Consider the following 15,377-nt stretch of genomic DNA (forward strand, 5'->3'; position numbering starts at 1 on the left):
TAGCAGGTGGTGCGCGGCGCGGCTGGTACAGGATCAATTGAAAAGCGTCGCAAGATTTCTTCGAGGCTCGCGGGGACGACTGGGGCTGCTGAGTTTTGCGCCGGGATCGACAGCGGCGGCGGCGAGGTCGTTGAAAGCTTCGACGCGCTAGTGACGGGCAAACGAGGTCGAGCTGGCGTCTGAGCAGGGTGAAAAACGAAGGATCGGTCGCGAAAGCGCAACTGGCTGGCCGAGGTCAGGTCGACGGGCGAGGATCCGTGATCGAGGGCTGTCGCGACAACGGGAAGCAATCGTCAGCAGAAGGTCCGGCCAGGCAGGGTATCTTAAGCAAAGCGGAAAGCAAGGCGGCAAGGGCATCAAACATACGTCGATCTCGACAGCGGACATGGGACAAGCTCTCGGTGGACTTGGTGTTCTGTCTTGCAGCAGTCGATGGGGCTGAAGGTGATGCTAATAATAGACGTGATGGTTGTTGGAAGCATCAGGCAGAGAGAAAGATGGAAGGGAAGAAGAAGGGCGGGTGCGGCGGACAGTGGGCAGTGGGCAGCGGGACAGCGGGGGTGGAATGGGCGAAGAAGGGTGCGGCCCAGGTGCAAGGTGCAAGGTGCTGCGCGAATGAAACGGGCGTGGCCGGGGTGGGGATCGCCAACTGTGAGCAGCTGCTGGCTGTTCGCCTCGTGCGCACTGTGACATGACGCCTCTTCGTAAGACAGGCATACCGTGCCCGCCGTCACCGTCGACACGCCAGCACTGTAGCTTGGTCTCGGTGTCCCGCAGGCTAACCCCGCCTCGGAAAGGTGCCAGAAGTCTCTTGTCTCTGAGCTTCTCGTGGTGAGACACCTACAGCGCGACCACCCAGACTGTCGGGGTCCCTGGGCGGGTGCCAGCGGTGGTGCCAGCGGTGGTGCCAGCGGTGGTGCCCTGGGCTTGGGGCCCCTAGCACCCCGGGGTTCCTGGGTGCAGAGCTCCCTGCCTCCTGTCACGCACGTCAAGCGCGCATGCCCTCCCGTCGTCGCCGGCCGCTTGACGTGCTGATCGCGGGCTTCAGGTTACCATCAGATACCTACACACTGACCTCCATCTCCACGACGTGCGCAAATAGCAAACAGGCCAAAGCTCGACCTGCCATGTGCTATTTACAATCGCCAGCAACAGCGCTCCAACAGTGACAAGGACAGTCTATTCGCCATGTCGAACGCACAGGCAAGCAAGCAGGCAGGCTCCCAGAGTGTGAGCAGCCAACGATGACCTCCTCAAACTCCAGACACCAGACAACAGCACTATCACGACACCCCCATCGCCATCGCCATCGCCGGGGTACAGGTTGAGATGTGCCACCGTGCTCACTCCCTCACCCATGCCTGGTCTGCCCTGCGCTGCCCTGTCCTGTACCTGCACAACATCAGGCACGTCGGGGACGACCGCAGCGACAGCCTTGGACGACCGCAGTAGCCATCCTCTTCATCGGTCTCGTCTGAACACAATCCAATTGTCCGTCGATCCGTCATCGTTGGTGTCACCTCTCATTGGGCTCACTCTCTCGCATCAGCCTTCCATCTCTGCTTCCATGTCTCTCTCATTGGGTGTCTACATCGGAACCGGAGCCGGCACAGGCTCAGCATGCAGGCACACACGGCTTGACTGCTCGGCTGTGTCCCACGGGTCGTTCTCATCCTTTCCCGGCAATCTTCCAGATCGTAAGGCTGACGATACTGAGGGTGTCATGACTACGACGTGTGACTGGTCCGGGTAGAGACGCAGACATGACGGTCAGCCTGCCATCGGGCGGCAACGAGGATTGATACGAAGCACACCAAGAACTGTCCAGGGGGGGGGGGGGGACAGAGAGAAAGAAGGCAGGAAGAAAATGGATGACGAGGTTCCAGCATGGGTTCACTGACGATGGAACCAGGCAACAGCGCGAACACCCAGTGATCAGTGATACAATGTTGACGACAGAACTTGATGCCATTCTTGTCAGCCTGCATGTGACACACTGGCGGGAAGGCTTCAACTGCCCACCCAAACAGAAGACGCAGCTTGCATCTACCAGCCCACAACCCTTGCTACGAGGTGTGTGTCCTGGCGGAAAGGACCGATTTGCCCAAACCCCCAGAAACTACAATCTTCACTTCAGTCTCATGTCGTCTCCCCCACACACCAACAGGCGACGACGTCCCATACTTTCACACCGAAGACGCAACAAGACAGCGTTTTAAGCGCCGCGGCAACGACGCTAAAAGCGTCTGCCGTGGGGCAGTGCTCGGGACAAGCACGACCAACATCGACCATCAGACACCGTGCCTGCAGCTTGATGATGAACCAGATCATCCGCACCACCACCACCAGCTTGCCCTGCCAGTAGAGCCTCCCCTCGCTCCCGCGCCTGTCGACCGGTCAGAACCATGTCGTTCCTCCGTTGCGAACGAGCTCGTCATTGGTGCAGAGAACCCCCCCGGTTGAACCAGAGAGATTCACAGATGCGCTGCGTCGTCCGCTGGGCCCGCCCGGCCGCCCGCTAGGTCTCTGTCAGGTCCGTCCGTTCCCTTCCCTTCCCTATCCCCCCCCGGCACTTGTGAGCCAAAAATAGTTCTAAAAATACATCCCGTCGCATCCACACCAAGAAGCAAGCAAGCTGCACTCCCCGCCCACGCGACGTTTCCCGCATCGCACCAATTAGCCTTTTGCCTCGGGCCCCTCTCGCGTGGGTAAAAGATCCAAGCGAAGCCAAGCGACCTGCCTGACTGACACCAACACCACCACTGCAACTGCAACTGCAACGGTAACCTCGACTGCTGGATAAGATCACGGTGCCTCAGGCTGAAGACGCACCGCGTGGCGCGCAGCAGGACCTTCATCTCATCGCTGCTCATGATCGTTCGAGAAGAAGCGCGGCATCTCAACTTTGATCCAGAACCAATAGGCCTAGGATACCCTCCCCTGCCACCAGGAACCAAACCAGCCCCGTCGACACTCGTCATTTTGACAAGAACACATCGAATCGCTGCTGACAGGCGTCTGATTAAGACTTGATAGGGTCACTGACAGCCGCCCAGACCAGTTCGCGCGAAACTCCCACTCCACTCGCTTCCCATCGACAACCCTGCCTTGGGTCGCCCCTTGTGTCTAAGATAAGGTAGCTAGAGGACCCTGACCTGCCCCCCGCCCCATGTTCGCTGTTCCTCTTTCATTCCAGTGAGTCCCTTCAATCCCCACTGCCCCGTCTCCTCCCGCGACGTCTGACCTCCAAACATGGTCCCGCACCACTCTGCCTGCTTGTTTACTTCTAATCCTATCGTTGCAACTTCATCAGACGTCAGCGCTCAGTCGCAAGGTGGGGCGAGGCGTGTAGATATATGCCTTCTTTTCTTCTCTTCCTCTCTGCTGCTGCAAATTATGAACAAGCCCATGATGCCAATCGGCGCAAGGCGCGGTATGCTAAACATAAACAAACTCCCCATCCAGCCAAGGTGGGGTAAAAAGCGTTGAGGCCGTATCAAGAACAACCATCCAGTTGCCTGCTCCCCTTCGCCTCCCCCCCTCCCCCTTTTGTTTGGCCCCGAAACGCCGTTGCACGCTCGCTCACTCGGTGTCGCCCCAGCCAGGCTCTGATCAAGGGCCTTTCTTTCTTCAGCTGAGGACCGAATTGCCCGCTCCCCGTTCTCGCAATGCTGCTGCTGGTCCTAATCCCGCTGAACCCGATTCCAGTATGCTCAGCAACCAGTCCATTTCCTTCGTATCTTTACAATATGTGTACCAGCCAAATGTCATCGTTCATTCGCCGCTCAGGGCGAGCCGGCGTTCGTCGCCGGTCCAGTGAAAGCTCCGAAGCCACCGTGCTCTGCCATGCTGTTCTCGGGCTTCATCGGTGCCATTAAGCATGGGGCACAACCTTGAAAAGTATGACTGTTAGCATTCGTCCTTTCTTTAGATAGCACGGCCATGTCATCTGAAATGGTGAATGTAAAACAACATGTCAGTCTCCGAAGCCCGCTGGGGCTGAGACGAGGCCGCGTCAGATAAAGTGAATCTGATCACCCAAGCAGGTTGACAGGCCCTCATCTGTTGGTCCTTGCTGTATGCTTAATGCTTGTTTCTGTGTCTGTGCCTCTTGTTCGACGCAGCCTCCACCGGGGGCTCCGATGGTCGTTGGCGTTTGGGCTGCCGGTCGAGAGTCATGGTGTTCTTGAACCCGCCCACTTTTGACGGTGGCATTGAATTCGTCCGAGCCAAGCCCGGGGTAGGCGGGGCAGGTTTTGCCGGCCTCTGCGATGCGAGCTTGAGCCTCGCAGTGGCCGCGGCAACCGCCTGTTTCGCTTCTTCCAGACGTTTCGCGTTGGCCGCCGCTCGAGTGGCTACGGTTTGTCTTTTCATCTTGTCGAGGGAGCGCCGCAGGACCTTGCATGGAAACTTGAAGGGCTTCGTGTTCCAGGGAGGAGGGAGCTGTTCACGCGCAGAGGGCTTGCGCGACCTGTTTTTCACGGAACGAAACTCGACAACGGGGTCGGCCCTTGGCCATGGGGTAAGGGGGCGAGGGGTAGGGGGAGGGGAGGGGACATGGTGGGTAAAAGAAGAGGGGTTCGTACTTCTTGTTGGTCTTGATGTGGCCGACCTGGCCACAGTTGTTGCACTTTCGGCTCGTTCCTGTCGCGACCTTGTCGGGCTCGGGGGATCCACCGTCGCCGCCGTTGCCCGATTTGGGATGGTGAATGCCCTTCTGTGACTCTCTAGCCTTTCTTCGGGCCTTGTTACGGTTGAGCCTCTCCAGCTCCTTGTTGATTCTACGAGGTGGTTAACCAATTGATCAGCATCTACAGAAGGATAATGCGTACTCAGCCAACGTGCGGCGGTCTTCCACATGGTGTCCGGTTGGGTGTCCTTCGTAGATGCTAAAAAAGCGGCAATGTCAGCTGGCATGGCCCAGAGAGGAAACTCGAGACCCGAGAATGGGTCCATGGGAAAGGGGGTAGCGGGGAGTCGTCTGGTAGCTGCATACTTCAACTCATCGAGTTCCTTCTCTCTCCTGCGCTTGATGTACCGATCAATGATGACAGGGTCGTCAAGAATCACAACACGCTGCTCGATGGTGCCGTCTTCACCCTTGACGTCCCGGGTGATCTTGAGGCGCTTGTGGTGGGTGCGGCTGTTGGACGTCAATCCGGTAATTTGACTGGCGCCCTCGTCCACATGCGCAGGCGTTTGCGACACGTGCGTGTTGAAGCGATCGTCCTCATCGGCCGGAGGGGGGACAACAAGGCTATCGTCCTTCTCGGAACCATCGCCGAGGCTGGCCTTCTGCTTCTCCCAAATTTCATGGATGCCCTTCTTGTACATGACCTCCTGCTCCTTGACATTGTAGGCATGTCCGTTGTAAGCTTTACGCATGGCATCCGGGTGTGCTGCCATGGCGTCAGCCGCCGTCGTGTGCGATCCACCTTTCTGAACCGTCTCAATGTAGCCGCCCTTCATCGACGTTCGTATGAAGCTGAAACCAAGGCCATGGCCGGTAGGGTCACCCTCTCCGTGCAGCTTAAGCATCGCCTTGCCGGCACAAGCATCTATGAAAGCCTTGCTTGTCTTCCAAGGGGCCATCTTATCGGCCAACTTGTCTTCATTCTTGTCGGCAGCCTTCTTTCCACCCTTGGCAGTACGATCATCATCCTCCTCTTCAACGTCATCATTGTCTTCGTCGAGATTGACGTTGTTGGGGTCGAATCCGGCGTCTTCCAGAATCTGCATGCCCAGCTGCATGCCATCAATAAGACACACGTCCTCGGGCTTGACCATTGCACGAATACCGGCCTCGTCCATGAGCGTCTCGCCAGGCTTCAGCTTCCACTGTCCTTTGTCCATCTTGGCATAAACGAGGAATTCCTTCAACTTTTGTCGGTTCTGAGCGTCCGTCGATTCAGCAATGTGTTTTGTGATATCCGCTAGGTTGACCACACTGTGGGGGCTGCGTCTCATCATGCGGTACGACATCATCTTGATCCTGTTCTTTGAAGCGTTCGTGACCTTCCTGCTGTGGGGGCCGGGGACTTCTACCGATGGGAATGTTTGACCGACGACGTAGAGATGGTCAATGTTGTGAATATACCACTTTGAGCCTTCCACGCCAGTCGAGCTGCGAACACAGAGAAAATCGGTGGACCGTGGCTGGTGTTTAAAGATGGGCGCCCGGTACATTTGATTGTGCAACGTGGGCATGGTCTGGCCAGCCTTGACCTCACCAAAGATGGCAAACGGCGACCTATCCTCCGGGTGCAGTACGTGAGATTCGCCAACATCCATCTTTGGGGGCACTTCTTCTTCGTCCACTTGTCGTTTGCGGTAGTAGTTGATCACACGGTTGCCCATGCCAAAGTTAGAGAGGACGGGCGGGGTTCTCTCACAGTATTCGAACAGGACAGCCGTGCAGTTGTCGGTGATACCCAAGTCCTTGGTGGATTGGAAAACCTCGTGGGCCTTACCCTTCTTAGTTTTCCGTTTGTGGTATGTAAGCTTGTCGAACTTGATTGTCTGCCTCTCATGTTTATTGAAACGGAAGTTAGGTCGGTGATAGCCGTGGCCGCGAATGTCCAGCTTGACCTTGTAGTACGGCCAGGCTAGTCTCAGGGCAGGCATACTGTGCTCGACACCGAGGTTGCCCAGCGTCGCTCTGACCTTGTGCTTGTGGTTCTCCTTGAGGGCTTCGTATGCTTCGTCATTTGACAAGTTGAAGCGCTGGAAGATGTCAGGCTTCGAGTGCCCACTCGCCATACGAATGAGCGTCTTCTCGGTGCGCTGGCGCTTGGGACCTCGCTGGGACTCCGTTTCTTCAAGCAGCAGATAAGGATCGTTCATGTCGAGGACGACTCGTTTCGCGCCACGCTTCGTCATCTCTTGGAACAAGTCAAACGATGGCGCCGTGAAACGGGAGATGTCGGGCAAGCCAGCCGGAAGGGGAATCCGGACTTTCTTGCGAGGCTGTACAGCGTTGTCATCCTTCAAGAATAGTGCATCCCAATCGTCGTCCGACTGATCATCGTCGACTGCAGCCCTCTTGTGACCTGTGACGTTCTCGGCTTCAGTCTGCGCAGCGACCTTGGTCTCAAACTCCTTTTCAGTATGGTCGATGTGCACCGCCCAGTCATCGCAAACCATGTCGATGTCCTGGAGGGTGAAGCCGCCGACAGTCTCTGAATCGGACTCGAAATCGATTTCCACGTCCTCCTTGCCATCCTCGTCTTCAGGATCCGGCACTGAACAGTCCACCAGATTTGATAGCTCAGCTGCGATCAGCCTCTGTTTTCGTGTAGTGGCGGCAGGCCCTGGCACCCGGAAGGCCTTCTCTTGGTCTGTCGCGAGTTCAAGCGTAAGCTTGCTGGTAATCAGAGTCTTGGGTTTCTTGGTCGGCTTTTCGTAGCTCTGGGGGAGTAGCTCGTCACGTACGTGATCCGTCTCGAACGCAGTATGTTTGTTTCACAAGCTCGCCAGAATCGCGGGAGGAGTGGGATATCGGGGTCCTGGTTCGTCGCAAGCGAGGAAGGGTCGGTGTTGAAGTTGAGGTCACGATATGACTCGGGGTCCTCGGGGTCATGGATATGCGGTCGCGGTGATGTGGCGTCGGCCGCAGGCTCGATGGGTGATGAAGGGCCATCGCCAAAAAGATCATCAGTGTCATTGCTCGTTCCTCCATCATCTGTCAGACCGGGCACGGATAGCGACGTTGCGCCTGTCGCTTCCTCCTCCTCCGGAAGGTCATCGTCACTGATATCTTCGTAATCTTCGGCATTATCAGCCTTGTCGGTCTGGTCGAAGGGAGTGTCGTCGTTGAAGTTGATGCCGATACCCTGCCCCTCCTCAGCCTTGGCAAGCAGGTTCTGGATGTTCTCGTCATCAGCAGCTCGCTGAGCTTTCCAGTCCACGTCGGATTCGGGCTCCTTCTTGGAGTCACCAGCATCGACAGGGGCTGCATCGGGCACGATGATGTCCATCTCGTCGCCGTTGACGGGCGTAACGTCCTCGCTTGCAGACATCGCGTCGTTGCCTCAAGCACCTCCGAGGTGGCCCGCGAATGTCGAAGTGCAAGAGACCATGCCTTTCCGGTTGATCAAGGCGTCTCTGCAGCACGCGAAAACGATGGCGCGTTGGGCGATGCGTCTGGACAGCGTTTCAACCGATGGGCGACGAAAGCCAGGGTAGGTAGGTTGGAGAGTTCACGTTGAGGCTCCGAATTTCGTATGACTGGAGCGCGGTCGCTGCATGCGTGCCTCAGGCAGGAGGCGTTAGTGGCTTGCTGAGGGGTGGGTACGCGCCAGGGCGATAATCTGGGGGTGGGGCAGGATTGTTCCTGGCCGCGTCTCGACGTTTCTCTACCTTTGTAGTTGTTGAAGTAAAGATGGTCTGGGATGATTCAGATATTGCCCCATAATATGTCACACCCGCCTTCCTGCTTAGGTTTTCTGTCTCAAGTGTAGAATTGCACAGAATTGTAGAGACACGTCCGTAATGGACGAGGTTGGCCTTGGTAAGGTGCAAGTAGGTGGCCTCGTGACGAAGGAAAGGTGTACTTGATAGACGGCCCGATTTCTAGGGTAGTAAGTCTCCAAGAGCACAGTACCTTCGTCGCGTGGTGTACAGAAGGAAGGTTGAGGCAGTTGCCCAACTCGGATATGTCAGAACATGCTTTACTGTTCCAAGGTGTAGCTGAAGCCTTGGCTCGGGAGTACACGCCGTACGATTCCCATCCAGCGAATTTGAATGTATAAATCAAAAAAACGTACGAAAACCATTGATGCAGCAACTTCAGTCGACAAATCAAACCACAAGCACAGACTGCTGCAGGATACCGCTGACGCGATTGCACGAACAGTCACCTCAGCACTGCAACGCCAATTTTATGAATCACTTTACTCTAGTGCCATGTATCTGTACATCGCAAAAAAACAAAAACACATCCGTTCCTATTCGAGGCCGTTTTGTGTTCCGTGAGCACGATGCTCATCCCAACTCCATACGCCTGCCGCACCCGACTACGCCGTGAGCCCCTCTCGGGCCCGCTACCCAATCCTCTCTGTCAGGCGGAGCACCACCGACTCGCCGTGCGTAATCGTCTACTTGCAGCGTTTCTCCACGATGTTGACACCGTTCTCCTCGTACTCCTTCCTCGAGATCCACATCTGGTGGAAGGTGCCCAGGCTCGCCAGGATGCTGCCTCCGATCCAGGCGCCAAAGCGACGCTCCGTGGTCAGTCCAGCGGCGTGAATCTTGATCTTGGAGCCGGGGAACATGGCCATGAGCTCGTTGTTCAGGCGGTCGTTGAATCCGTTCAGAAGACTAGTGCTGCCGGTCACGACAATGTTGCCGAGCAGGTTGGGGCGCAGGTCAACATCCACGGCGTTGAGAGCACTGCGGATGAGTTCGGGAATGGTCTGCGACTTGTTGACTGTAGGCAGATCCTCTGTCGGGAAGGCCGCTGCTTCGTCCCACATGCCCTCGGAGACGCGGTACCGCCGCTCGCGCCACATCTGGTTGCCGCGTTGGGGAACTCGTAGATCCGTCCGGGTTGCGTGCGAACATACTCCTCGTTCTGAGGCGCCAGGAATTTGCCAGGGCCCCTCCAGGTCTCGACAACGGACTCCTTGAATTCGGTGATGACGCGTCCGTTCTCGTAGTCGACGAAAGACTTGTCGATGCTGAAGGGGAAGGTGCGAGACTTGAATTGCGGAGGGGCGCCGGCATCGACGGGCGTCTTAGACTCGACCATGTAGGTAGGCACGACCTCGATCTTGGGTTCACTCGTACCGAAAAGGTGGCGGACCTGGTCCGAGAGCCATAGTCCTGCGACGGGAGATCGCTGGATAGAGCGCTTGAGGCACATGCCGTCGTGGATGGCGGTGACGGAAGTGTTGGCGCCACCAACATCGATGACCAGAGCGCTGGCCTTGCCGGCTGCGAAGGCCGAGAGAACAGGGGTGCGGCTCATCCAGAAGGCGGGGCAACCCCAGTTCTCCATGATGACCTCGATGGCCTTCTCCCTTGCCTTAGGTGTGTTCCATGGTGCCTCGCTCATCAGAAGTGGGTTCTCCTGCAGCGACTTCTCCTGCTCCTCGACGTCCTCCATGGCGACGTCGGCGGCCTCGCCGTTCTCTCCCTCGCCTTCCTTCGGATCATCGTTGAGGCCGTTCTTCGAGGGCGGGGTCTGCTTGAATGGTTGCAGTTGGTTGGTCAACATGTACTCCCACATCTTCGTGGCGGTGTCCCAGTCCTCGACCACGCTGTCCTTGTTCATGTAGTTGCGAACTTCGAAGTCGGGTCGCGCGATGAGGTATTCGTCACCGAAGAAATCCTTCTGGATCTCCTTGTTGGTCGTGCGGCCGTGGAAAGAGGGCAAGATGGACTTGGGAACGTCTTCGCCCGCGAAGCCGGCGCGCGTATGGCAGTAACCTGGGTCGAGCACCAGGGCGGAAACCTCGTCTAAGGTCAAGTTAGGAACATGCGCGGAGGGGCATTGAGAGGGACGGCGCGCTCACCTCCTCCATAGACGTCGGTCGGCTGCGCCACCGACGACAAGGGTTGCTGAGACATCGTCGCAACTTGGGTGTTGAGGGGATCTGATGCGATTGTTTGACGCGAATTGAATTGAGGTCGTGGCGCGTCGGGTGGGTGATGGAAAGCGCATAGAAATGGCATGCACAGCTCGCGAACGAAGGTTGAGGATGGAGCTATGTATGTATGTAAAAGTATCATTGGCTTAAGTGGAGTTTGTTTCTATTGTAAGTACTTTTCGTTTTAGTTACATATCTCCTCCAAGTCAAGTAGGAAATCTGTCAATGGATTATGGCCAGCATGCCAATACTTCGAGAAAGTTGCTTTTGGGTTACACGTTTTGGGACCATAACTTCAGTCTTTGTTGGATTTTCGAAGATCACGCTCCTGCATCCAGTCGAAGAGAGCGCGCGATCAACCGTACGCCCTGATCAAGCGACTCATGCACAAGCGGTAGCTATAAACCCTTCTCTCCACAACACGATGGTCATGACAATCCGAGTGCTGCATTCACAAAGATAAATAATTTGCGCTCTCAGGATGAACCGAGTTCCAGGGTTGGTGTTATCCATTGTGATGACCGAAGTTTCGTTTCGTCAACGATCGGGGCAATCTTGAAGAGCATCTATGTTGCGAGACCAAGACAACAGGTCAGACTCAGGTGTTTGAAGTGTTGGACACGTCTTTTCGTGATGCCTTTTACCATTTATTTTGTGCATGATCTCGTTCACCCCACATCCGATACTATACTATATGGAAAGCAGGTAGAAGTCCCCAACAGTGTAAGTCTCGTAGGGGAAATCCTATCGGCCAGCGGTCTATGGTCTTTGCTTTGGCATCAAGCCCCTTTATCTAAAACAAACCTCTCACGACCTCGGTCGTCTTCAGAATTTCGAAGCTCATCTCGTACCCAGGCTCTCCAGGTTTGATCGCCCAGAATAGAGCGCACTCTCGCCTCCAACCACTCGGTATTGCCCCAGAACCCCCAGCTCGCCTGGAATCGGCACCAGTCCACCAGCGCACATTCCCAATGCCTGACAAAGTCATCCCATGGGTAGGACTCGTCACCTTTTCCGTTTAGCAATGCTCTTCTATATCGCCTCAATAGTTCTTTCTCCCCGCCATACATGGGGATCTGCCACTCATCTGAGCCAGTGATGAGCTGGAGAGGTACCGAACAGGTGAATAGTTTGGCCAGGTCACACACCCCGAGTCCAAGGCCGACATATTGAAAGTCAAAGAAGGCCACCTTGTTACCATCCACCGTAGTAAAGAGGTTCTCAGACTTGACGTCGCCATGGATGACGCTCTCGAAACCCCGTCCCACGGGCTTCAACACTTGGGCAACGGCCTCAGCGATACTGGCCCCGAGTTCCTCATGGTGATCGCAGAATGCGCCCGACCATTCCGAACCATCACCTGCCTCCAAGGAAGCATACTCCTTCAGGCGCGTGGCAAGGTAAGTGTAGCCACCATTCAGCCAGATCTTGACCCCCCTATTCCCCTCCTCTCGCCGCTGAGCCTCCTGCAGCGGCGGGAGAACATACTCTGCCCTCTCGCCACCAACCCACGCCCTAGACTCGGCGTGAAACCTCCCAAGCCACGTCAAGGCAGCGTCTACCTGCTCGCTCGACAGGACGTCCCGCTTGCCCCCGGCAACAGGGTACTGAGGCCTCAGATCGGTCAGCACCATGGCGACGATGCCATCCAGGGCGCCCGCATCGGCTGCGCTCGAGGCGATGCACTTGGCGACGCCCACGTCATCTGACAGGTTCGGGGCGATGTGGGTGTAGAAATGCTGCTCGACCTCGTAGCTCAAGATCTTTCTCAGATGGCCCTCGTCATTAAGCTTTGCCTTGGGTGGACTGATGAGTTTGAGAATGAGAGGGATCTCCGTGTCCGGGGTGACAGGCGCAGAGAGCAGTGAGGAGACTGCAGCAGCTGCTTCGGGGTTATTGGCACGAGCGCGAACTGAGCATATGGTGCCGTAGCCAGCCCAGAGGGTTTGGAGGGGTCGGATGGAGGTGACGGAGAGGTTGAGGGGCGTGAGGAGGTTGCTGGCGATCTGCTGAGGGGAGGGCGCCATCTTGTCCCGAGAGCTTGGCAATGTTGCCGGGGAGATCTGGTGACTTGGTCAAGACCTCAAACGCTTCGAGAGTGGCAGAAAGGAAGGTCGCGGCGTAAGGACCAAGTTGGGTCTGAAGCAAGTCGAGCAGGTGAAAGTGGGTCCCAGAGCCAAACTTGCATCTCGTCAACACGGTGAAGGTGTCTAGGCTACGAGAGGATCACCATCGACGCGACCACGCCCCCTGAGTAGGGCAGCCCAGGGAAGACAAGACGTCTACCTCCATAACCATGGTCAGGTATCGGAATGGCTTTTCCTTGAGCAGGCTGGTCAATCTTCTCTCGTATGCAGAGGCCAATTTCCATGACGTGGCTTCTCCCTGAGCGTGAGTTCCTGTGCATCCTGTCGCCAGCCCTGGGTATCTCAATTGCACTAAGTACGCCGTCCTGCCTTCGATCATAGCAGTCCTCTATCATAGCAGTCCGTTCCCATCACCCACATCTATATCCCCATAGAGCACCTCACAAACTCCTGCCAGCGGGACGTCCATAACGGCGTCGGTACCCTCGTTCCAAATCTCCTTCCAGTGCAGTCCTGGCCCTCCGTTTATCCTGCGATCCCTCTTGTCTTTCTGTCTCCTCTTTGCACCGTGTCGTATCCTGCCCTTGCTGTCAATGACAGCCACCTGTGCCGTGTCGTCCACAATCGTCTCAACAGACGCCATCGGCAGCGTCATGACCTCGGTATTGTACGCCGCCAGCGCCACGTAAATGTACACCAGCAGCATCGTGATCCACGCCGGGATGGCGAGCGACCACCAGCGGTTCGGGTAGTAGTAGATACCGAGGACGTGCAGGAAGGGCGACGGCAAGTACGACCACAGCAGGTAGACGAGGAAGCTCAGTGTCGAGAAGAGGTAGAGGACGAAACCATAGTATTCGTAGGTCGGCACCTTGGGCGAGGCGCGGGGCACGGGCTCAATGTCGTCGTCGGAGGGATCGGGCGTCGTTGGCCGCGAGGGACGCAGGAGCGACGTCAGGGACGGCGACGGCGGCAAGGGCGTCGGCGGGCGTCCATAGAAGGGCGGCGCGAAGTAGTTGGTGAGCACGGGGAGAGGAGGGGATTCGTCGTCTTCGCTGCCGCTAAAGCTGCCGCTGTCGGAGCCGCTGAGGCTCGATGCCGTGAAAGAGCCATCGGAGAAGGTGTCTGGAGGAACGCGGTCCTCATCTTCGGAGTAGAGAGACATGGCGGGATGGCATGGCAGCTATTAATGGGTGATTGCAGAGATGGGCGAAAGAGCTCTGGCTACCAGTGCCTTCTTCAGTCGCCATCAGTGAAGGTTGCCAAATGGGCCCGCCGCGAATGGGGCGCGACGAGCCCCATACAAACTAAGACACCAGAGGTATCTTGGTATCTAGGTACCTAGGTACCTGATACACAACCCCAGAGTCCCGCTGCTTGCAACCACGACCGACATTGAGGTGTTCTGAAGTCGGGCAGGTACTACAATCAACGACTTCCTAGGAAGTCGGACACAGCTCACCAACCCCAGTTGCTTGTAACAATCCATGTCAGCGCGCTTATTAACAACGAGAACTCCTATGCAGTCGGATGGCCCCAGGCACTTTCAGTTGCACCACCAGGTCCTACCTGCGGTACACTTACCAAAGGCTTCCAATCTACACCTAACCCATACTTGTTCCAGTCACAAGAGGTTCGAATACATAAGAAGAGGTCGCGCTGTGTGCACTGGCCGCGCGTCAAGCTTTGGTTTGACACAACGATCAAAGATACGATGGTCCTGGCTCCAGCTGCCTGCCTGTAACTTGCCCCTTTTCTACGGCTCCGCAGGTTTATACGTCTCTTGAGCCACGCATCAACAGGTCGGCTATCACATACGTGCAGAGGAGTACATTTGTCTATGCGGTTGGTGGCTCAACATGATCTTCTATAGATAGAAGAGAGGGCGCAGGATCCGTCGGTCGCAAAAGCGGCCGACGAGGGCGCGTAGCGACAGACGCGCCCATCTTGTTTCATCCACTTCTCACTCAGCTGAGATCGCTCGAGAAAGCGGGATTCGCTGTGTTAAGCTTGGCAGCAACATGTTGGCTGCTTATGCGGCCAAGAAGGCGCATCATACTCGCCGCGCGCGCTCTCTCACCTCTCTATAAGTCAAGGCTGCGTCGCCATGTCGAGACACAGATGGACGCTTCTATATGCTCTATCTTCCCTTCTCTGACCTCTCCACGGTAAAATGCCCGCCAACGATATCCGTCTGCTCGCTCTCGACGGGGGTGGCGTCCGTGGCCTCTCCTCCCTCATGGTCTTGCGCAGCCTCATGGCTACTATTGACCCTGACCACCCGCCTAGACCCTGCGACTATTTTGACATGATCGGCGGCACCAGCACCGGGGGGCTGATCGCCATCATGTTAGGGCGCCTGCGCATGTCCGTCGACGAGTGCATCGCCGCCTACACCGCCCTATCCGACGAGGTCTTCGAGAAGAAGAATCACAGGATCAGACTAAACGGTCAGCTTCAAGGCAGATTCGATAGCGTGGCTCTCGAGCGGGCTGTCAAGAAGATCCTCGCGCGCACAAACCATCATGAGAATGTCCTGTTGAAAGATGCTTCCGACTCGTGTCGAGTGTACGCCTCCCATTCTTTCCACGTTCTACCCCATATTATCTACCTTGCTAACCCTATAGATTCGTCTGCGCAACGAGCCAAGGAGACGGCCGACACGGTATGTCTGACGAGCTTATCGCTTCCCCCCGATCGA

General features: G+C 56.5%; 5 protein-coding genes across 5 annotated transcripts in view; 1 reads left to right on the top strand and 4 right to left on the bottom strand.

Moving 5' to 3' along the window:
- VDBG_03707 (MADS-box MEF2 type transcription factor) overlaps nucleotides 1-2,981 on the bottom strand; it is a gene marked incomplete at both ends in the record, with an annotated part of 5,104 nt that extends 2,123 nt beyond the window's left edge. The window contains 6 exons of the mRNA XM_003005708.1: nucleotides 367-976; nucleotides 1,076-1,132; nucleotides 1,269-1,392; nucleotides 1,635-1,703; nucleotides 2,185-2,386; nucleotides 2,833-2,981. Of these exons, the coding sequence (XP_003005754.1) occupies nucleotides 367-976; nucleotides 1,076-1,132; nucleotides 1,269-1,392; nucleotides 1,635-1,703; nucleotides 2,185-2,386; nucleotides 2,833-2,981 (1,211 nt within the window). The remainder of the gene's footprint in view (nucleotides 1-366; nucleotides 977-1,075; nucleotides 1,133-1,268; nucleotides 1,393-1,634; nucleotides 1,704-2,184; nucleotides 2,387-2,832) is intronic.
- Nucleotides 2,982-4,083: 1,102 nt separating this feature from the next.
- On the bottom strand, nucleotides 4,084-8,018 carry VDBG_03708 (transcription initiation factor TFIID subunit 1; the record flags this gene model as incomplete). The annotated part of the gene is made up of 3 exons (XM_003005709.1): nucleotides 4,084-4,510; nucleotides 4,997-7,337; nucleotides 7,466-8,018. The coding sequence occupies 3 exons, from the start codon at nucleotides 8,016-8,018 to the stop codon at nucleotides 4,084-4,086; spliced, it is 3,321 nt and encodes a 1,106-aa protein (XP_003005755.1).
- A 1,077-nt stretch (nucleotides 8,019-9,095) lies between these two features.
- On the bottom strand, nucleotides 9,096-10,569 carry VDBG_03709 (actin; the record flags this gene model as incomplete). Its single annotated transcript, XM_003005710.1, has 3 exons — nucleotides 9,096-9,427; nucleotides 9,493-10,458; nucleotides 10,515-10,569. 3 exons carry the CDS (start codon nucleotides 10,567-10,569, stop codon nucleotides 9,096-9,098), a joined length of 1,353 nt encoding a protein of 450 aa, XP_003005756.1.
- A 688-nt stretch (nucleotides 10,570-11,257) lies between these two features.
- On the bottom strand, nucleotides 11,258-13,841 carry VDBG_03710 (PIG-P domain-containing protein; the record flags this gene model as incomplete). The annotated part of the gene is made up of 3 exons (XM_003005711.1): nucleotides 11,258-11,279; nucleotides 11,394-12,652; nucleotides 13,095-13,841. 3 exons carry the CDS (start codon nucleotides 13,839-13,841, stop codon nucleotides 11,258-11,260), a joined length of 2,028 nt encoding a protein of 675 aa, XP_003005757.1.
- A 1,008-nt stretch (nucleotides 13,842-14,849) lies between these two features.
- Nucleotides 14,850-15,377, top strand: part of VDBG_03711 (phospholipase) — a gene marked incomplete at both ends in the record, with an annotated part of 1,400 nt that continues 872 nt past the window's right edge. Inside the window, 2 exons of the mRNA XM_003005712.1 lie at nucleotides 14,850-15,237; nucleotides 15,304-15,341. Of these exons, the coding sequence (XP_003005758.1) occupies nucleotides 14,850-15,237; nucleotides 15,304-15,341 (426 nt within the window). The remainder of the gene's footprint in view (nucleotides 15,238-15,303; nucleotides 15,342-15,377) is intronic.

Source organism: Verticillium alfalfae, genomic scaffold (assembly GCF_000150825.1).
Source record: "Verticillium alfalfae VaMs.102 supercont1.4 genomic scaffold, whole genome shotgun sequence".
NCBI lineage: Eukaryota > Fungi > Ascomycota > Sordariomycetes > Glomerellales > Plectosphaerellaceae > Verticillium > Verticillium alfalfae.